The 22,110-nt window shown below is 37.9% G+C and overlaps 2 protein-coding genes across 3 annotated transcripts; both read left to right on the top strand.

The window, feature by feature from the left end:
* Positions 1-1,865: 1,865 nt before the first annotated feature.
* Positions 1,866-12,077, top strand: azin1b (antizyme inhibitor 1b). 2 transcript variants are annotated; one of them, XM_053613030.1, is made up of 12 exons: positions 1,866-2,049; positions 3,830-3,973; positions 4,571-4,746; positions 6,139-6,312; positions 6,437-6,609; positions 6,711-6,839; positions 6,924-7,005; positions 7,183-7,257; positions 7,396-7,549; positions 10,124-10,236; positions 10,321-10,538; positions 10,651-12,077. In XM_053613030.1, exons 3-12 carry the CDS (start codon positions 4,645-4,647, stop codon positions 10,724-10,726), a joined length of 1,296 nt encoding a protein of 431 aa, XP_053469005.1. In that variant the 5' UTR covers positions 1,866-2,049; positions 3,830-3,973; positions 4,571-4,644; the 3' UTR covers positions 10,727-12,077. The 2 variants fall into 2 exon arrangements, with proteins under 2 accessions (XP_053469005.1, XP_053469004.1); XM_053613029.1 differs by having other exon boundaries at positions 7,396-7,561.
* A 2,265-nt stretch (positions 12,078-14,342) lies between these two features.
* Positions 14,343-21,245, top strand: rrm2b (ribonucleotide reductase M2 b). Its single transcript, XM_053613412.1, has 9 exons — positions 14,343-14,480; positions 15,294-15,443; positions 15,752-15,868; positions 16,756-16,889; positions 18,383-18,477; positions 18,698-18,831; positions 18,919-19,023; positions 19,128-19,241; positions 19,412-21,245. Exons 1-9 carry the CDS (start codon positions 14,433-14,435, stop codon positions 19,562-19,564), a joined length of 1,050 nt encoding a protein of 349 aa, XP_053469387.1. The 5' UTR covers positions 14,343-14,432; the 3' UTR covers positions 19,565-21,245.
* Positions 21,246-22,110: the final 865 nt, after the last annotated feature.

Here is a 22,110-nt window from a genome sequence, read left to right as displayed (position 1 = left end):
TGTTTTGGGGGTGGGCACACGGTGGCTTAGTGGTTCGCCTCACACCTCCAGGGTCGGGGGTTCGATTCCCACCGTGGCCCTGTGTGTGCGGAGTTTGCATGTTCTCCCCGTGCTGCGGGGGTTTCCTCCGGGTACTCCGGTTTCCACCAGTCCAAGCAAGGTAGGCTGATTGGCATGTCCAAAGTGTCTGTAGTGTATGAATGGGTGTGTGAATGTGTATGTGAGTGTGCCCTGCGATGGATTGGCACCCTGTCCAGGTGTTTTAAATGTTAATAGTTTCAGATGACAAATGTTGGTGTTATGTGGTAGATCCCTGAGTATGGGCTGTGCAGTACCTTACAAAGTATATACAGCCAACATCAGTGTAAACAGAACATATTCCACATTGTGAAATTGTCGTAAAATATGTCGTGAAAGTGTAGTGAATGCCTTGAGTATTCATTTTGCTTGCTTAGTTTGTTTATTAGTGGAGCTTTAATACAAATTATGATTTCAAAAATACTAGACAAAATTGACAACTGCACCAGTAGAACTTGCTTAGAACATGGGGTTGGTTCTTAAATCTGGCCTCAACATGTCAGCAATGCATCAACTGGCACATTTGGCCCATTAATTTGGAGGATTCTGGGCAATCCCTTACTTTATCTGTGCCATATTTAGCTGCCAGATCTGGCACCCGACTGATTAATCAGAACAGGGCAGAACAGGTTGTGTTTACTTGGCTAGTATGTATACTACACCATGATGTTCACTTCATTGCTCTGTAGGTAAATAATAGCAAACTTCCCGCCTTACTTTAAATCAGTGCCAGGTCTGTCACTTTGCTGTATTTCAAGTAGCAAACTATGGTTTAATGGTAAAATTTAAATATACGCTAAGGCTATTTGGACTGTTTCTGGTAGATGTAAGCAGGGTGAGTGTTGCGTAAAGCTCATAAACGATGGTTGTTAAAAATGGTTTTATGGCTTGAAATATCCTGTGACTTTAGTGGTTTCTTATTATAGGTCATATTATATGGTCAGAGTTATAGGAATGCTGTGTTAATCTGCAAAAAGCCAGTGCTGGCTATAACATCCAGTCGCAACAACAACCATGGTCTAATTGCTAAGGCTTAGGGTAAGGAAGACATTCAAGAAAAGCATTTTTTTTTTCTTTTTGACTGGCCACAAAGATATTTCACAAAAAATGACATGGATACATTTTTCTACTTTGTAATCTTGCCTTGGCTGACTGTCTGCAAAGGTTAAAAAAAATAATAATAAATCATACTCCTAAATACCTTTAGTGTGATTCATTAAGTGTGATTTACTCACACAGTACATGTCCAGATTTGATCAAGTTTTTGAACAACTACTTGCTGTAGTGGAACAGACATAAGTCTAATAAATCCAGCTGATCACATACCAGATGTCAAAATGTTCATGATGCACCGGTGCTGTTAAATCATAAAAGCAGAGAAAAACATGTACACACTCCTTATTGCTTATAATAATAACAACAACAGTAGCAGTAGTAGTAGTAGTAAAAATAAAGAAGAAGGAGGAGGAGGAGGAGGAGAAGAAGAAAATGAAGAAATCCCATACAAAACAAGAACTGCTTGGAACCCTACTAATAACTTGGATGGACAAGGCTATAAACTTGTCAGCATATATTGCGTCACCAGAGCAACGGTCAGTCACACGCAGCGACCTCACCTCCGGTCTTCTTCAAACATGTACTGCGTATACGATTGGCTGATGAAAAACATGATTGACAGCGGCTTCACCCAGTCACATTCCTTTTCTACGACAGAACGGTCGGCTATTGGTTCTTATTGGTAGGCCACGCCCATACACTCTTCCACTACCTCACTGATCTCCTTTCTGAGGCAACCATTTCTTTGGCTAGTAGACCCGAGCTAGACGTTTGTGTGTGTTTCAAACTGTCCATTCGCGGGTATATGGCAAAAACGGCCGCTTTTCTTTCTTACCCAGGTGTCCCCACTACTCTTTAAAAATTCCGCCGAAAAAGAGGAGACGATCTTCCAAAACCTTCAAGCCGTTATCTCACGTAAGTATGCTTTACACGCGACTCCATCCTACAGTCGTTGGCCGCTTTGAAGCGGGAGACCAGCTACAACATGGCGGCTGCTGTTGTGCTCGGGGCTGGAAGCTGTGCCGTGTACCGATTAGCTTGATCATACGTTTTAGTTGTCTGTAAAATGTCTTCAGCTCGTTTTGTCATTGTGTTTCGTAAACATAAAGTGATTGTGGGCTCTCGGGTACAGAATAAACCTGATACGCAGCGGAATGTTGAAAGGCGTTTTGAAGTTGATTCATTTGACTAAATCCGGGTGATTGTACCATGTGTTAGTTAGTTGAGTGGTTTTAGTGGACGATTGAGTAAATTGAGCTCATTTAAAATAATAATAATAATAATAATAATAATAATAAAGAAAACGGCTTTCTTTGTTTAGTTGGGAATAATTAGTGAATTAAAAAAAAGTAATAATAATAATTCACGGACCATGTAATGATTCAAATAACAGTCTTAATAATAATAATAATAATAATAACATCGTTTTTTTTTAAGTTATTGACCTTTAGACAATAAAACTTCCAATCGGAAACTGTGACTGGTAACCTATTTAATAACTATTTCCATAGTAACTTGCAGTACTTCCTGTCGTCATTTCATTGCGTTATATAACAATAATAAGAATAATAAATACTACAAATCATAATTACCAATAATAATAATGTGTTACAGACCCATATTGGTCCCCATTTGAGAACCATGGCTTTATAGTGATCCAAAATGTTTTCGTTATAGTTGTTGCTGTTGTTATTGTTTTTCCCCAATCAGGAGCTCATGCGTCATTCAGTGCACAAAGTGTACCTGTGTACTTGTGCGTTGCGCAGTGTTTAATGTTTATTACTGTGTGTTTTATGTTCCGTTATCTCTCTTCATTTCCTGTTTTCATAAGGTGATGAGGAAAAAATGAGAAAGATGACTCTGCGTAATACTTGGGTATACTGCCTTTATGCGTTTTAACTGGGGAAACTTTAAGAGCTGCTGTGCTTGAGACTCAGATTTCAGTATGAAAGGACTCGGTTCATTTGTCCTGAAACCTTTTCTGATTTCCTTCAGAAAACTTTGCATGTCATCATAAGCCTGCTTTAATCTTCACTTGGATCTGCTGACAGTCCGATACTGCTATCTTATCACGGTTTCTGTATTAACTTATTTTAATGGTTAATCTATGGCCTTGTTCGGACCAGTGTACAGTTACAATGGGGGCATCCGTTATTTGTAAATATTCCTTATCGTGTTTGTGATCCACGATTTCTTGTGTTTTTCGGCACGTCAGCAGTCATCTGGTAATAGTAATCCAACACCTGTTATTTAGAACCGGTCGTCTGTGGTTTCTTGATTTATCTGAGATAGCAGGTAACAAAAATGTCACAACGCACTTGGGCAGTAGATCAGACACGCATTGTTGCTTGGACTTAAGAAAACTCATAGGAGGTAGGTGTTGTCTTGTTTAAGCTTGAGGGTTATTCTTAGCCACCACAACAGTTAGCGTGTGGTGTGTTTATCAGCGACCCATACAGGCTTATAGGCTTTGTGATGGCCAACAAATATGTGTTTGTTTTAAAACAAAACCCAAGCCCTGATCTAAAAACCCCATGTGTTCCCTGTCATTGATGTCTGTTGTGATCAGAGTTTTTGAAAATGTTTTCGTTGCTCTGTTTTGGGTATCTACATGAGATATTGTTTTAATACTATAATCAGAACACTATATGTGAAGTAATTTTTTAATCATTTTTCCATTTATTTTTCCTTACAGGGCTCCCCTCTTTCTCTACAGGTGTATAAGCGCTACCCAGAAGGCCTAGGGAAGGCACTCTACCGCGAGCAATTCGACTTCAACGCGGAGCCGCCTTGGGATCCTAGCTGATAGCGGGAGAAACCCATCTCCCAGCTTGTCCATGTGAGCGTCAAACAATTCTGAATTAGTCACTTGTGCATATAATGAGTTATAATAAGTAAATAATCCTGCTAAAGAAGTCTCCGATATATAACCCATATGTGTGGGGGTTTTTATTTATTTTTTACATTTATTTTATTATTTTTTTTGTAGCCCTTTTTGATGTTTATTTTAAAAGGAGCCATACTTTATATGCTTGGCATATTTTCTTCATCTAACATGAAAAAGCATCTACTAACCCCCATTTTGATCAGAGAATAAAACGGTACAAAAACAAATTATGAAATCACTGCTGTTTACAAAAATCACACACACAGGTGAATTCAGTCCAACCCCATTACAGACATTTGCTGGTATTAACATTTCCAGGCATGAGAATCGGTTTTGTGTGTCTTTACTTTGCCCCAAAACAAATAGATGCGTTCAAGGTTGGTCATTTTAAATATTATTACCTGTCTCAGCTGGCCAGAGTCAACATGACCTGTGAATAGTACATCCTTTCCTAACTAGTGAATAGAGCACAAGGATAAAACTAATCAACACTATATTGTTTATGTAAAAATGCTTGTAGTGATGAAATCTGTTGTATTTCCTTTGCAGTTTGTTGCATATTCACAGGACCCAAAGGCTCAGTACACTCTCTATGATTGTCGGATCTGCGGACTACGGTTGAGATGAAAGGATTTACTGATGAACTGAACTACGTTGTTGAACTGCTTGAGGGAGGAACAACCCTCGACGATGTCGTTGACAACCACATTTATGAACAAGCTTTGGTGAGTGGATCTATCCGCTATGCTGTTTAGTAAAACCTGCAAAGACACGTCACCGCCGACATCGTTACTGAATGACCTACTCGGTATTAACAATCCAGGGGCTTCTTGGGGCACTGTTGGATTTCCTCGGTTTAATTAGTGGCCATGAAATGCGCACACGTGTGTTTATGCACTTGGTCTAATAGGTTCGTTCTTTCAAGCGTAATCTAACTAGTCGATGTTAACTGAATTGCGTTCGCTAGCTGCAGTAGTTAAATTTGATCGAGTAGGGTTGCAATGGAAAAGAGTGGGTTTTAAAAAGCAGAAAAGCGCTTCTCCGTGTCTGTTTCATCGTCTCCGATTTCCTCGTCGTTAAGGATCTATAATGGCTGATCGTCAAGAACAGCATGCTGTATGAGAGTTGTTATTTTCACTCAACCAGGCTTTTCCTCACCTAGCCCTTGTTGGAGCGTCGGTTGATGCCGTGTGCTGTTAGCAATGAACGCCTCGTGCTGAGTTTAATGGTTAGGACGTTATGGTGTTTGCATCAGTTGACTCATGAGCAATGTGGAGATCCTGGACTCGTGTGTGTGTGTGTGTGTGTGTGTGTGTGTGTGTGTGTCAGTGCTCGCAGAACTGAAGTGCCTCTTACACCATGACAGTTTCCCTGCACTCTCGCTTCACTGCTTCATGATTGGGAATTTTTTTTTTTTGTGCGCATAATTCACGGCTAATTGCACTCATGAGGTTAATGAGGTTAGCCGCCTTTGCCCCCTGTTTAAACTGCTTAAACATCATCAAGATGTTTTATAAGGTTACTTGTATTGTGTTGTAGTTTTTTCTCTCGCTATTTTTACAGAGCACCATTTGCAGTCTGATTTGCTTTGATTGTCGTCATTACTCATGGAATACGTCTGGATCACTGTCATTTCTTGTCGTCTGTTTATTAGTGTGACATTGGCTGCGTCTGAAATCGCATACTGTGACAGTACCCACTGCATTCGATTCAGTACCTACCGCTCGGCTGTTGATGCAGTACGTACTGATCAGTATAAATGGTAAGCGTGAATACAACGTAATACGGACGTATTGCGCGGCGCGGATTCTGACAGTTATTGCTAAGTTCTACTTTGTTTAATAAATGGAACACGGTGTGGTGTCGCTGACATTAGCATTTAGTCATTTGGCAGACATATTTTTATACAAAGCAATAATTGAGATGGGATACAATCCAGGCATACAGTTGAGAAGGTCAGGCTGAACGATTCGTGCTCACAAGCTTCCAAATACTAGCCCAAATCATTAACCGCTGAGCTAGCACTGTCTTATTTACTCATGTTACTGGTATCTCACTCTGGTTTTTTGTTTGTTTGTATGTTTGTTTGGTTTTTTTTTTTGCTGTTTTTTCTCCAGGCTGAAAAAAATGCATTTGTTGTGGCTGACCTCGGTGCATTGCTGCAGCAACATGTCCTCTGGCAGAGCACCCTACCCCTAGTTCGACCGTTCTACCCTGTCAAATGTAACAGCAGCCCTGCAGTCATCGAGATTCTGGCTGCTCTAGGAGTCGGTTTCATGTGTGCGAATAAGGTGAGGTTTTCTTGCTTTACTGTTCCACACTGGTTTATTTGTATGATCAGGAATGAGCTCTGTTTTAAGTTTTTGTCTAATTCCATTTTTTTTCCCCCTACCCCCCCCTTGCAAAATCTTTCAGGCTGAAGTCTCAATGGTACTCAACCATGATGTCTCTCCTGAGAACATCATCCTTTCTGGTGTTTGCAAACAGCAGTCACACATCAAACATGCTGCCAAGAACGGTGTGAACTACCTGGTGTGCGATAACGAGGCCGAGCTCGGGAAAATCGCCCGTGCTCACCCGAATGCTAAGTCAGTTTCCACTTACTAACATATTTGGGATTTTCATCCTTAATGCCATGTTCTTCGATCGACGTTCAGTATTCTGTATAACGCGTCATCTCTCTTCACAGGCTTCTCCTGCAGTTATGCACAGAGGCACAAACAGAGGAGGCCAGCATGCTGTTTGGCTGCTCGCTGAAAAGTTGCAGGCACCTTTTAGAAGCTGCCAAAGGGATGGGTGTGGATGTGATTGGAGTAGTGTAAGTCTTTTATTTTGGGCAAGCATAACCTCTATAATAAGCCCAGAGTTTCACTTGAATCACCTGGTCGTTATAATTCTACAGGTTCCAAGTACCAGCATCATGTAAGGACCCTCAAGTATATGCCCATGCCCTGTCTGATGCCCGCTGTGTATTTGATATGGGGGTGGGTGGACAAATGAATTCATATACCTAAATATAATACGCATGGAAATTAGAACAATTTTAATACAGTACTACAGTTCATTGATTTTTTTTTTTTCTTTTCTTTATTATTATTATTATTATTATTAAAATAAATATTGGGGTTCATACCACTGATGTCTAATTTGTTCTTCTACAGGAGGAGCTTGGGTTTAATATGGAGGTTTTGGATATTGGGAGTGGATTCAGTGGCTCTGAGTATCAGTTGAAACAGGTGACTTGTATCACATATTTCTTTATATAACTTTGTTTTTTTTTTCATGGTTTAACAGTTTAATTTTTTTTGGAAAGTGACAATGTGCTAAAATTTGTGGGGTTTTTTTTTCTTGTTTTTTTTTTTTGTTTTTTTTAGATCCATGCTGCTATTAGACCTTTGCTTGAGGCCTATTTTCCTGTTAAGTCTGGAGTACGAGTGATTGCTGAGCCAGGAACCTTTTACGTGTCTTCCTCTTTCACCCTGGTTGTAAATGTCATTGGCAAGAAACTAGTAGCCAGAGATCTTCATGGTGAGTCTAAAGGTGGGTTCTTTAATGCCAGTACTTACATTATATAACATGGCATCTTTGATGGTGGTGAGAATAGATATGTTTTTATTTTCACTACCTTCGGGCAAGATTACAGATCTGCACTTGTATACACTGTCTGGATTTTCCTAGGATTTGTTCAGTTTAGCCAGACAAAGTCATAAATTAAAGCAATTACATAAGGAAACTTAAATCTTTGGGGAACTTATTAACTGGTCCATCTGAGATCGACCAGTGACTTTAAATGCTGGTGCGCTGTCAGGGTAAACCCATTAAGCCTGTAGATAAGACTTGTATACATTGCTAGTATTAACTGTAAGACATAAATATGCATTGCCTAATTAAAGTGATTAAAGATTTAGGCCTTTTTTAGATTAGATTGCAGTGGTGGCAATGCTGCTCCTTTTACAATAGGAAAATACGAAGATTCAGCGTGCAGTTTGGGATCAAGCTACACTATATAAAAGTATGTGGACACCTGATCATCACACCCATATACAGTGGATATAAGTCTACACACCCCTGTTAAAATAGCAGGTTTTTGTGAAACCAACATGAATCATGTCAGAACATTTTCTACCTTTTATTGTAAAAACTTTAACCTATTAATTAAAGTGAAAAACAGTAAGCATCATTTTAGGCGGGGGGGAATGGAAAATAAAAAAATTATAATAACTCGGTTGCATAAGTGTGCACACCCTTTTATAATTGGGAATGTGGCAGCGTTCAGAATGAACCAATTACATTCAAACGCATGTTTAAATTAAATACTAATTAATATACACCTGCCATCAGTTAAAGTGGCCGATTACCCCCAAATTCTACAAGATTTTCCTGTTAGGATCTTCTTGGTAACATCCATCTAGAAAAACAATGGGCCACAAAGAGCTTACAAAGTAGGTACAGGATCTCATCATTAAAAAATATAAATCAGTAGAGGGTTCTGAAGAAATTTCCAAAGCACTGGATATACCATGGAAGACTGTAAGGACAATAATCAACAAGCCATACCCATGGTGAAGCATGGCGGCGGCAGCATCATGCTTTGGGGTTGCTTTTCTTCAGCTGGAACTGGGGCTTTAGTCAAGGTGGAGGGAATAATGAATAGCTCCAAATACCAGTCAATTTTGGCCCAAAACCTGAAGTCTTCTGCTAAAACACTTAAGATGAAGATGAATTTCACCTTTCAGCATGAGAAAGACCCAAAGCAAACCTCAAGATCGACAAAGGAATGGCATCATCAAAACAAGATCAAGGTTTGGGGGTAACTCAACCAGAGCCCAGATCTACATCCAATCAAAGATCTGTGCGGTGACCTGAAGAGGGCTGTGCACAGGAGATGCCCAGCCAATTTCACAGAGTTAAAATGCTTTTGCAAAGTCCAGCTGTGCCAAGCTGATAGATTCCTACCCAAAAGGATTGAATGCTGTGATAAAAGCTAAAGGTGCTTCAACTAAGTATTAGTTTAGGGGCGTGTACACTTATGCAACCAGGTTATTGTACTTTTTTTTTTTTAATGGCTCTTGTTGTATTTCACTTTAATGAATAGGTTAAAATTTTACAATAAATGTAGAAAAGGGTCTGACATGATTTATCTTGGTTTCATTTGTTTAATCATAAAAACCTGCCATTTTACCAGGGGTGTGTAGACTTTTTATTTATTTTTATATCCACCGTATGGGCCTTCCCCAAAACTGTTGCCACAAAGTTGGAAGTACACAATTGTATACCATGTCTTTGTATGCTGGAATTAAGTGGCCCAAACACGTTCCAGCATGACAATGCCCCCGTGCACAAAGCGAGCTCCATGAAGACGTGGTTTACCAAGGTTAGAGTGGAAGAGCTCAAGTGGCCTGCACAGAGCGCTGACCTCAACCCCACCGAACACCAATGCAAAGGAGGGACTAAATCTAGAACAGCATGTTCAACTAGCTCGTGTGTGTGTGTGTGATTGTTTAGGTGTCCACATACTTTGGCCATGTAGTGTATGATGCATATATTAAATAGGAAGAAAAGAATACTATAGATATTAAATAGAAAATTAAGAAGGAGAGAAATGCAATAAAGTGAATGAACATATACATTTTTTACACAATGAGAGATGTCTGTTTAAACATGTATATTGCAATATGCAAGGTTAAAATGATTGCCTTCAACGCTCAAATGCTACAATTAACAGTAAATAAGGTAAAAAAAAAATAGTGGTTTTATAATGCAAAGCCTTGCCTTGAGCTGATTTGGCATCTTAATAACAAACCTGTGGTCACTCCTGCTGGTAAACAGTGTTTTCTGTTACTTTTGACTGATTTCAGTGGTAAGGGGATTAGTGAGTAACCCTGTGGTAGAGTGGATTGCATCCATGTCACAAAAGGCAGATTATAAAATTACAAGCTGCTCCTTGAACTCAAACCCAAAATAAAATATTGAAGGGTCAGATATTAGATCAGGAATGTAGCCTTGGAGCCTGCAAAGCTGCTTATGTGTGTTATCTAGACATAAACTTGTGGATCCTTTTTTGTCTTGCTTTAATTTTGAGTTTTGTGTTACTCTCATCAGAGCTGACTCTAAGCGATGACCCTGAGTTTTTGTACTATTTGAGTGATGGTGTATTTGGATCTTTCGTTGGCAAGCTGTTGGGAAACATCATTCCATCTCCCTCAGTGCACAAGGTAAAGAACCCTGACACAAATGCACGCACATATAAGAGAATTCAAAACGAGCCGACGTGAACTGGATTTTTCTTGTGTTTGCAGATGTCACTCTCCGCAGACGAGCCGGTGTTCTCCAGTAGTCTGTGGGGTCCATCCTTTGACGTTTTGGACCAGGTGGTGGAGCATTGCCTTCTTCCTGAGCTCTCTGTGGGAGACTGGCTCATCTTTAAAAACATGGGGGCCTGTGGTCATGAGGAGACAGCGGTCATCAGCGACTCAGAAAAACCATCCATGTATTACACCATTTCTGAAAGCTCCTGGTAATTAACAACATATAGAATTTTCTTTCTTTTTTTTTTCCATGTAGTTTTTTTTAGTATTAAGATTTTTTTTTGTATGTAGTCTTCTTACACTGCGTCTTGTATCCCTCAGGTTCGAGATGCAGGAGGCTGGAATCTCACTTGACAACACCATGAAGAACTTTTCATTAGTCCCATATGGCGTGTAGTTGAAAACTCTGGCTCTGACTCCTAACCTGGGCATTTGAATGGCTTCTACAGCGAATAAACCAACAGCCATAAACAGAGCAGTTAATGCTTAGCTACTAAGAAAACATGATGACCAGTGGCATTTGGGATCACGAAATAATTGTCCTTGTCTTAGGTTCTCACAGTTTATTGGTCGAAATGCGTTTTTTTTTTTTTTTTCTTGTCAGCCAAACGGAAGAGTCAAAAAGCCTCATATTTAGTAATAACATATGCAACAAAATGGATGGCTGTGGAGATGGGATCCTGTCTTTGGGTTTCTTTATCAAAAATCGTTTACATAAGTGTTTAATTAATTTAATTATTTACTGATTACCTGCTGATGGTCTTGTAAATGAGTTGTCTGTTGCACCATTATGCACTTGTGTATATTAAAATCAAATGTGATTTTAACAAGTTATTTTAGAAGATAGAATCAAGTGTGTTACAGCCCTGTGTGTAAATCAGCACAGTGAAATTTCGATATTAATTTGTTGTATTCGTGCTTACCCCTCACTGTTGTATATGGGTTTGAAGAACTGTGGAGTGCAACTAAACTCATTTGATTAAATTTCCACTACAGTGCTTGTGGCACTATTTCCCAGTATTGCTATGTATTTCAAACTGTTCCTTGATTGTGTGCCATGATCAAGTTTGTCACCTCAAAAGACTCTTAGTAAGAACGTTGTTGGTAGGCACCTGCCCTTTTCCGTTGTGTAAATACCACATCTGTATGTTTGACATTAAAGTAACTTCTGGGACTGGGACTTGCTTGGTGATTCCAAGCAAGATTACTCAAACCTATGCTCGAAGTACCAGTAACAATTTCTAAACATTCAGCAAGAGTCATGCATTTTATTATCAATAGCGATTTAAGATTTGGTCATGTCCTTTGGTTGCGTTTGTTACCAAAATCAATCATTTATTATTCTATTAAAAAAAACAAAACATTCATAGTGCTTTTGAAGCAGTCTCTTCCAAGAGATGTTTTGGGGCTTGGGGGTGTGTTGGTTTTTTTTAATTAGTATTATTTATTTATTTATTTATTTTTATAGATGCTATAAAATTACACCCTTTAGATTTAGTATTTGTTTTTAAAGCTTAATCAGCTTCATATTAAAATGTATCACAGTACACCTAGATCATATCTTAAAATGCTATTTTCGTTCCCGAAAATGCCCATATCTCCACAGTGGGAAATGAAATCACCCTGTTAGAAATGTAAAATATTTTTATCTAAGGAAATAATCATGGATCATGGCCTGTTTTTGACTGTAATATTGTGTTAAAATTTATGAAAGTACTAACCTTAAAATAATACATTTCCTAGTCTGATATGTTTCTCTCTCTTTTAAAAAAAAAAATCAGCACTGAACATACTTTAAATGTGATTAAATGTTCACAAATCCAAGAAAAATACAAAGATTACAGTATGCTTTAAGCATTCAAAGTTTAAAATCTAGGTCTTGCTTTGAACCTGTATAATTTTAGCATGTCCCTTTTGAGCTGTTTTGGTAAGTTTTAGATGCAGCTGTTGCTAGTGGCTTGTACTGGGCAGTTTCTGCTTTCAGTCCCTGCTTCATCTATTCATGTTTCATTTTTCAACTGCTCATATATAGATTATTTATGAACTTTTAGAGAGCCTTTATAATTGTTTCTTGGTGTTTTCCTGAGGCAAGCTGTTTTCTTTCATGTGATTCCAAGATCAGCAGTATTACCCCACATGAATATTAATTGCGTGCGCTTTTTTACGGTTGCTGAATTTCAATGATGGTTTCTAGATTTTGGATCCAAAGATTTAGAGTAAAGGCTGTATATGTCATGGAATCTTCTTCAGCAAAAACATTCTGGGTCTTGATGTCGAAAGGTAGACTTTATTCGAACAGCAAAGACGAGCTGGTCTGCAGATCAACTGATGGATGGCTTTTACGGTACATGCTTTTATACAACTTTAAAACTGATCTCATCAGGCAAGGATTATCCCTTTTTTCTTTGATTACACCTTGGCTGTGCGCCACCATTTTTAAAACCCTCGTCTCCTTTCCTACATTCTTTTTTAATGGTGGTGTGGTACAGCCGGCTCTTTAAAAAAAATAATAATAATAAATTCCATCACAAACAGGTGCCTGTATACTGACCAACATTTTGTTACACTCTTAAGTGTTAAGTTTTAGTGGATTAACTAATTTCCTTGATTATAACTTGTTGATACTCTTTCATGCCTTATACTTTAGTTATACGTGAACGAGTTATACTTTGATTGATTAATATATTCCGTATAAGCTACAGCTGTAACCAGACTAACCTGACTAAAGCCAAGATATAATCATTTGAAAGATTATCCATCTATTACTATCTACTAATCTTGTAAATAAGTACAGTATATGGTCTACTATTTAAGAGCTTCTCATATACATTAAGCTACAAGCTCCTACCACTTCATATTGCTACTTGATATCCCTTTAGATCTTCCTGAAACAGAGAATGTGATTTGCATTATGATGACCAAATCCCTACCAGTAATCACAAAGGTTTTATGACAAAGGAATCATGTCTCGGGCTTCTTCCTGTAAATAGCTGCCTAATATTTGGTAGAAGTTGGGTTCCATAGTCAGCATAAAAACATGTTCAAGTAAATAATAAAACATGATGGGGCATGCTGCTATAAGAAAACAATCGATATGATATAATATGATAATCATTTACGATTAATTTATCGAGAATTTTTATCTAGTGCTTACTTGATATATTTTTTTATAATTCATATATATATATATATATATATATATATATATATATATATATATATATAAAATTATTATTATTATTGTATTCTCTGAAGTGAATCTAAAGTCCAATCTTTTTGTTTATATAATTACAACATACACTCATGTGCTTGTTGAACATCCCATTCCAGATTGAGTCCCCCTTTGCTCCACTCTTCTGGGAAGGCTTTCTTCTATATTCTGGAGCTGTGGGGATTTGTGCTCATTCAGCCACAAGAGCATTAGAGAACTTGGGCACTGATGGTGTGTGAGGAGGTCTGGGATGCAGTCGGGGTTCTGATTTATCTCAAAGGTGTTCAGTGGGGTTGAGGTCAGGGCTCTGTACAGGCCACTGAGTTCTTCCACTCCATCCTTGGCAAACCATGCCTTCATGGAGCTCGCTTTGTGCACAGAGACACTGTCATGCTGGAACAGGTTCGGGCCTCTTAGTTCCAGTGGAGGGAAATTGTAATGCTACAGCATACAAAGACATTGTATACCATTGTGTGCTTCCATCATTTTGAAAAAAAAGATTTTGATTTTGCCATATCAAAACTACCAATTCAAAGCTACATGAAGAAAAGCTTTTAGTCCTGATATACAGGCATAATTTTAGTTGGAATAAACAGGATATGTAGTCAATGTGAAAAATAAATCTAGGTTCCGAAAAAAAAAACCCAAAACAAAACAAACAAAAAAACAGCTTATTTTCAATAAAGAGAATTTGCTGTGGTAACTGAATCTATTCCTGTGCGACAGCTTGAGCAGAGTCGTAACGCATAAAAATGTGCGCCTGCGCCTGCGCATGCGTAGTAAAAGCCTGACGGGACGCATGGAGGAGACGATTAGTCGGTGTTAAAGACAGGATATCACGACAGAACCGGCTAACCTACGCAGCTTTTGCGTCGAAAGCAATGTTTTCGTAATGGATACAACTTTGATGACCATGCGAACCGACTCCAAAGAATATCAGGTATATAAAATGTGCTGGTTGTGTGAAGGGAGTTTAAATAACTCTCAGAGCAGGTTCAGTGTTTTGTAATCTTTCATAACAAAGAAAGAAACGTCTAGAGCTCAGAGTTGTGTAACTGGATTTATAACCAATTTGTGTATCAGTAGATTTGTATCTGGATTGAACATCTGATCATTGTATGCAGATACAGTAGTGTTAGATACAGCAGTGTTTACCATTAAATACATTCATGTTGCTGCAACATCAAACATGGGATCAAACATGCATTGATGCTATAGGATTTAAAAAGAATAAATTTAAGTCAAGATTATTATCAGTCAACACATATTCATTAGGTTAGAGACTACCTATGTAGATGTTTCCTGGCTTGCATACTTGTTATCACCCACAGTTCACTTCTGGTTCACGGTGTGGCATCAAAAGTTTTCTGTCTCCATGTAAAACATCTCATGGATAACTCCGTAACCTCAGCGTCCAGTTTTTTCCCCCCAGTTGCCTAGTAAAATTGTTCTTTATTCTGAACCACTTGAATAGTGAGTGCATTTTGTCTTCACCTAACCATGTCAAATTCACAAATACAGTTTCAGACATTGCTCCGTTATTTGGATGATAGGTTGCTGCTGTGGCAGCAGTGAAGCGGTGAAACTAATCTACCACCATGGAGGTTTAGAACCTCCTGAGACGGTGTTATGATTTAAACACTGGACTATTTAGACTCTCATCTGGCTTCACCTCCTGCAATTGCATTAGCCAATTCTAAACTTTGCACTGATGGCATCGTGTGCTGAAAGCAGTGATTTTGTCTTTTTGCAGAATGGGCACAAGGACGTGGATCCAAAGAGCAGTGACGACGAGCCTCTTCTCAGACAGAACAAAAAGCGATTCGTCATCTTTCCGATTCAGTATCCAGACATGTGGAAAATGTACAAACAAGCCCAGGCATCGTTCTGGACAGTCGAAGAGGTGAAGATTTAATTTATCACTGTTCTATAACACAGTAGTAGCAGGTTTGACTGTGATGCAAGGCAACAGAGCATTGTGTAAGGCATAATACATTTGGGGACGTGCTGTCATTGGAAAATAATCAACGACAAGGTGGTGTGAAGCAATATGTGTGTACTCACTTAACTCCACATCTTGTTCAATAGTGTGTTGTTTTTGTGTGTTTATGCAACAGTGTACTTAGTTCTGAATTGATTTGTCCTAAATACAATGGAATGTATTTTATTGACCTAAGTAGAACTATTCATCATTTCTGAATGTTTTTGTAGGTGGATTTATCAAAGGATCTGGCCCACTGGGAAAGACTGAAGCCTGAGGAGAAACACTTTATATCTCACATCTTGGCTTTCTTTGCAGCAAGTGATGGCATTGTCAATGAGAACTTGGTAAACTTCTCTGCTGCGTTTACATTTCTTCATTAACATTTAGCCACGTGGCAGTCCCTTTTATATTGATTACCTTGCATTCTCACCAGACTTTAGGCCTAAACTTCCGTCACACTGACTGCCTATTAATTTCTGCATTCACTACAAAGCTGTGCTCATGATGTTTAAATCTCAGAGTGGTCAAAAGTCTGGAGTATCTCACTGATCTGAAGCAGTGTAGTCCATCCTGAGCACTTGGCTCAGCTGAAGCAGGCCTACCGTTAGTCCTGAGAATCAGTCGCAGCTCAGATGATAGACGTTGTTGAACATAATATCTCTGTAGTTGTGTTCCAGGGAACATAAGGAATACCAGCTCAATTGCTGTTTTTAAATCCAGGTTAGTTAGACATAGTTGATTTAACTTGACCTATTCTTAGTTCTCTGGTCTTTTATCTTGTTAAATATACTTCCATGATTGGAAATCTATCATTTTAATAGATGTATAGTCATTTCATGAGTGATTGGTTCTATATTGCACCTCTCAGATCTACCAATCTTTTATATGTCGAGCACTTTGAGATTTTGATTTAGGAAAGAAAAGTGATGATGATGATGATGATGATGATGATGATTATTATTGTTGGTTCATACAAAACCAATCAGCATCAAGCTTTTATCAACAACTGTGTCATAAGATGTTATATAAGCGAAAGTCAGATTTTATGTTAGTTATAAAGTAATAGTTTTCTCTATATGATATGATATGATATGCTGTGATGGATTTAGTTTGACAGAATTCAAGCCATCACTCAAGTGTATCGCTAGTGTATCAACACTAATGCACAGTTCTTTGCTTGTCATTGTGACATTGTCCTGAACTCGGTCTGTTCATGTGTCTCATTGTGCAGGTGCAGAGGTTCAGTCAGGAGGTGCAGGTTCCTGAGGCTCGCTCTTTTTATGGCTTCCAGATCCTGATTGAGAATGTGCACTCAGAGATGTACAGCCTGCTGATTAACACATACATCAGGGATCTAAAGGAGAGGTGAGGGGCCACCACTGGGGCCACCGTTATTATTCACAGCTAGTGCTCTACAAGAAATCTTTAAATGGAGGTTGCAGGTGCAGCCTTTTTCAGTTCAGTGCTCATTGAGGTTAACTGTCTTTCCTACCAGTTAACTGTTTTACATGATGTGGTTTACAAAGAAACATGATAGTGACTGCAAATATGTAAAAAGTCCTACTGTAATCGGCCTTGTATGTTAGCGTTTATCAGGATTTCTCTATTCACTATTTAATTGTAGTTACTCTTATGTACATTCTTGTTATCTTGGAAAAAATTGAATATGGTACTGAGACAGTAAAAGCAGATTTTAAAAAAAAAAATGTACATGGTAACATTTGACATTTTGGCTAATTAGAGGTTTACATGATAAATTTGATATTTTTGTTGCAGTAGCTTACTGTAGTTTGTGTTATTAATGTTACCTGCTGCAAAGATGAAATGTAAGTCTGCCTCTAACTGTTTTTATATAAAGTATAGAACAGTGTACTCTCGGGAATATTTCACTCTAGCGGTCGACCGATAGTGGATTTACAGATACCGATAAGTAAGTTCGGAAGTATCCGCCGATAACTGGTTAATCGTGTTAATCATCGGACTTCATGTGAAAACTGTAATGAATTTCCTCGTAACACAGTTTCACTTTTTGACCATGTGATACACAGTAAAAGAAGGGATTTATTTATAATCGCACTATCCGGTGTCACCCAGATGAGGATGTGTTCCCTTTTGAGTCCGGTTCCTCTCAAGATTTCTTCCTCATATCGTCTCAGGGAGTTTTTTCCTTGACACCATCGCCTCTGACTTGCTCATTAGGGATAAATTCATACATTTAAAATGTATATCCTCAATTCATATATTTCTTTAAAGCGGCTTTGGGACAATGTCCATTGTTAAAAGCACTACATAAATAAAACTGAATTGTGAATTGAGTTTTTAAACACACAATGTAAAATATTGCTGAACTTTTACAAAAATAAACAGTACTGACTGTACCATGAAAATATACTGTACGTTTTTAAATAAAATAAATATATATATATATATATATATATATATATATATATATATATATATATATATATATATTTATATATATATATATATATATATTTACATATATTAACTATTAATAAATATTAAAGTAAATAAAATATGTACATCCAAACGGAACCAAAAAGTAACATGGCAAATAAATATAGAGACGTCCAAAATGAATTTAAAAAACACTTAAAATATCACAACAAAATTTGTCACCGATAGTTTTTATTTCGCCGGTAGAGACCCCTCGTACTGTATAATGACAGCGGACCCTTCTCAGCTGGTCCCGCAACAAACGCAACCAGGAAAAACTATCAGTTATCGATGCTGATTAATCGATCGAAACCGATCAATGGGTCGACCTCTATTTCACACTGTTACAATGAAACTGACTGTTAGTATTAATGTTATAATGTCCTGTCCATCTTTTCCAGAGACTACTTATTTAACGCCATTGAAACCTTGCCTTATGTGAAAAGAAAAGCTGATTGGGCTCTGCAGTGGATCTCTGACACAAACTCTACCTTTGGCAAGTTGCAGATTTTTTTCAACTTCTTGAGGAGTTACTCCTTTTGTATGGATTAATTACTTAAAAATATTAATAAAATGCTAATTGTGTTAAATTCGCTGCATCCATTTTGCGTGGTTTACCTACTGTTTATGCATCATATCCACTGTTTCCTGACTAGCCTTAATTTATGACTGGATCATCTTGTGAGGTATAACTTATAGACGTTTATTATTCACAGCGGAGCGATTAGTAGCGTTTGCAGCAGTCGAAGGGATCTTTTTCTCAGGATCGTTTGCTGCCATCTTCTGGCTGAAGAAAAGAGGTTTGATGCCTGGACTCACCTACTCCAATGAGCTCATCAGTAGAGATGAGGTAAATTTGACCAGCCAAAATATATTCCTAGGGACCGAAAAAAGTTTACTTCTAGGAAGTTCTAAAAATATCTTCTTGCATTCACAGGGTTTGCACTGTAATTTTGCATGCCTTGTATACAGCCACTTGCAGAAAAAGCCGTCAGCTGACAGAGTGAAGGATATCATCACTAAAGCGGTTCTCATCGAACAGGTTAGTGCGATCTGAAAAGACAAATTATTGTAATAGTGCAATTTATTTGTTGTTTAACAAGGACAAAAATTTGAACAAAATTGCTTGTTTTTTTTTTTTCTCAGGAGTTTTTGACTGAGGCTTTACCAGTTGACCTCATTGGGATTAACAGCTATTTGATGAAGCAATACATCGAGTTTGTGGCTGACCGGTTGTTAACAGACTTAGGAATACCTAAAGTTAGTCATTTTGTATTTATTGTTCTACCAGTGTAGTCCTAGTCGTGTTTCAATGTAGCTAGTTCATTTTGTGTTACCACTTAGTGCCTGGGAGAACTGGCTTTATTTTACTGATGAACTGAATTTCAAAATACAAAATGAGTTTTAAATTCTGCTTTATTTCTCAAAAGGTATACGAAGCCAAAAACCCATTCGATTTCATGGAGTTCATCTCATTGGAAGGAAAAACTAACTTCTTTGAGAAGCGTGTGGCTGAGTACCAACGGTTTGGAGTGATGTCAAATACAATGGACTCTGAATTCACTCTCGATGCAGATTTTTAAAGCTTTATACCCTTAGAAAGAGTCAATTTCTTTCTACTAGAAGGAATCTACCTAAGGGAAAATAAAAGTATTTTACAGATTAGGTTACACTTTTACAAGCAAACTTAATAAACTGTGGCTGCATTCTTTTATTTACTTTCTGGACTTTAAACTGTTTTTATTAAAAATTTCTTAATTAGTGATGATAAATGCTAAAAGCTTCAGTTTTCATATTTACTAGTCTGAGTGTCTAGTGAAACGGTAATTATATTTGGTTTTGGTTATTTTATATTTAAGAATACTGACAATAATATATTTTACTACACATTGTTTTCTTTTAATCAGCTCAGTGTGTTCTTTAAAACATCTAATCTGGGTGATGATTATCTGTGTTACATGAAAATAATGTAATGTAATGTACTGACATTGGAAACACCTGTTAATGGTTCTTCGGTTTATTGTTTTACATGGCAACCATTGCTTATTTTGCGAAGTGTATTTTATGTATGGTATTGTTCAAGTGTATTCAACAAAATGTTAAAAAAAAAACATTCAATAGAAATTTGTAGAAAATCTTTGATCATAAATGTGCCTTTTTTTTTTTAACCTGCTTGGTTTTATTGCACTGACTCGGAGTCCATACATCCATCTATTTTCTGTACTGCTTATCCTACACAGGGTCACACTCACACACTAAGCACAATATAGAGATGCCAATCAACCTACCATGCATGTCTTTAGACTGGAGGAGGAAACCCCTGAATCACAACGGGCGGAAGTGGGATTCGAATCCCCAACCCCGGAGGTAACGTACGCCCCAGTAACGTATGTCAGAAACCTACATTAGATCAAACTATGTGACTCCATCCTTTGCACATGACTCATTAATAAATATTAGTAATAGAAACGGGGGAAAAAATGCACTCAGTTGCAGACGCTACACTGCTGATGAAAACAAAAAGGGGGAAAAAGTATCAAATAAGCAGCATGTTATGAGATATATTTTTACAAATCCTGTATATTACATAATAATAGGCTTTTTTTTTTAAAAAAAAGTTATGTCTGAAAATTACTGGTGCTTATTAAGAATTTTTAATCTCAAGCACTCACATTAAATCTGTGGTAAAACATGCATCAGTTGTCATTCTTAGGACAATAATAAGAAGTAATAACGGTTAATACTTGTGCTTTGTTCCTTTAAACACAAAGGTAAAGACTGAGATGATAAAACTGGGTTTATTGAATCATAAGTAAACAAGTCGCCTTTAGAGACCAGTGTGTGGTGTTGGTACGAGTGGATCAGGTGCAGCAGCTTTGCTAGGTTTTCTAGACACTCACTGACTACTTCTACATTGTTGGTCCACCTCTCAAGTGTGTTAGTTATAGGCTGCTATTTGTCCACTGCTGTGTTGATAATGATTCACCATCCATGTAATATGTGTTTAGTGGTGGTCCCTTTCCATTAATGGACAGAGCATAGAGGGACTTACAAACTGTGCCTTTCTGCACAATGTTTTGTGACTTTATTACCCAGTTATGGAGTTCCATCAATTTAAGCGTTAGAAGTGAAAACCTTGACCATACCTGTACGTATTCAAGTGAATTACCAAACATTAGATGTATATGTGTCTGAATTCCCATGGCTTATTTAGTATGTGGGAAACATCATATGGAGGAAGAATTATGTAAGGAATGACACACAATGGGGCGTGCTGTTATAAGACAATAATCCAGGCCAGGGTGATGAGATATGGTCCGCTCTGAAGTGGAGTTACTAGTGAGTTATCATATTGAAGGACTGTTTATAACTGGTACAGCACAAGGGATGGCATGAATGAACTTGTTTCACAGGTTTTAAATAGCAATAAATAATTGGAAATGGTTCAAAAGTGTGATGTGTCATAGATAATCTCTAGCAAATCACTGTGGTGCAGGGTGGCTTAGTGGTTAGCACATTTACCTCGCACCTCCAGGCTTGGGGATTCGATTCCTACCTCCACCCTGCCCTGTGTACATGGAGTTTGCATGTTCTCCCCGTGCTTCGGGGGTTTCCTCCGGGTATTCCAGCTTCCTCTGCCAGTAGACTGATTGGCGCCTCTAAATTGTCCATAGTGTGCCCTGCGATGGGTTGGCACCCTGTCCAGGGTGTCTCCCGCCTTGTGCCCTGAGTACCCTGGGATAATTGTGTAGGATGTGTAGGATAATTGGTACAGAAAATGGATGGATAGCAAATCACTGAGGTATAAGAGGAATAACCCACTTTGTCCTGTGCTGTTACTTATTGTAAAAGTATCTCTGCTTTGTGTCAGACTGTATCACACCACACTGGCATGGATGATTTTCCTATAGTAGCATGTCCTGTTGTATGTTATTCCTTACTTGATCAGCACCTCCTGATATTAGAATTCAGCAGTTTATAATACTCCATTCAATAAACTAGTTCTTTTGATCGTGTTAAATATTAAGCTAAAATAATAAGATAGTATCTTGAAATAAGTCGAACGTAATGAGATTTGTTTCTCATTGAATCTTCATGTTCATTCCTATCACTAATTAGAAGCTTGTTA

Source organism: Ictalurus furcatus, chromosome 24 (genome assembly GCF_023375685.1).
Source record: "Ictalurus furcatus strain D&B chromosome 24, Billie_1.0, whole genome shotgun sequence".
Taxonomy (NCBI): Eukaryota; Metazoa; Chordata; class Actinopteri; order Siluriformes; family Ictaluridae; genus Ictalurus; species Ictalurus furcatus.
This window is presented reverse-complemented; position numbering and strand designations above follow the sequence as displayed.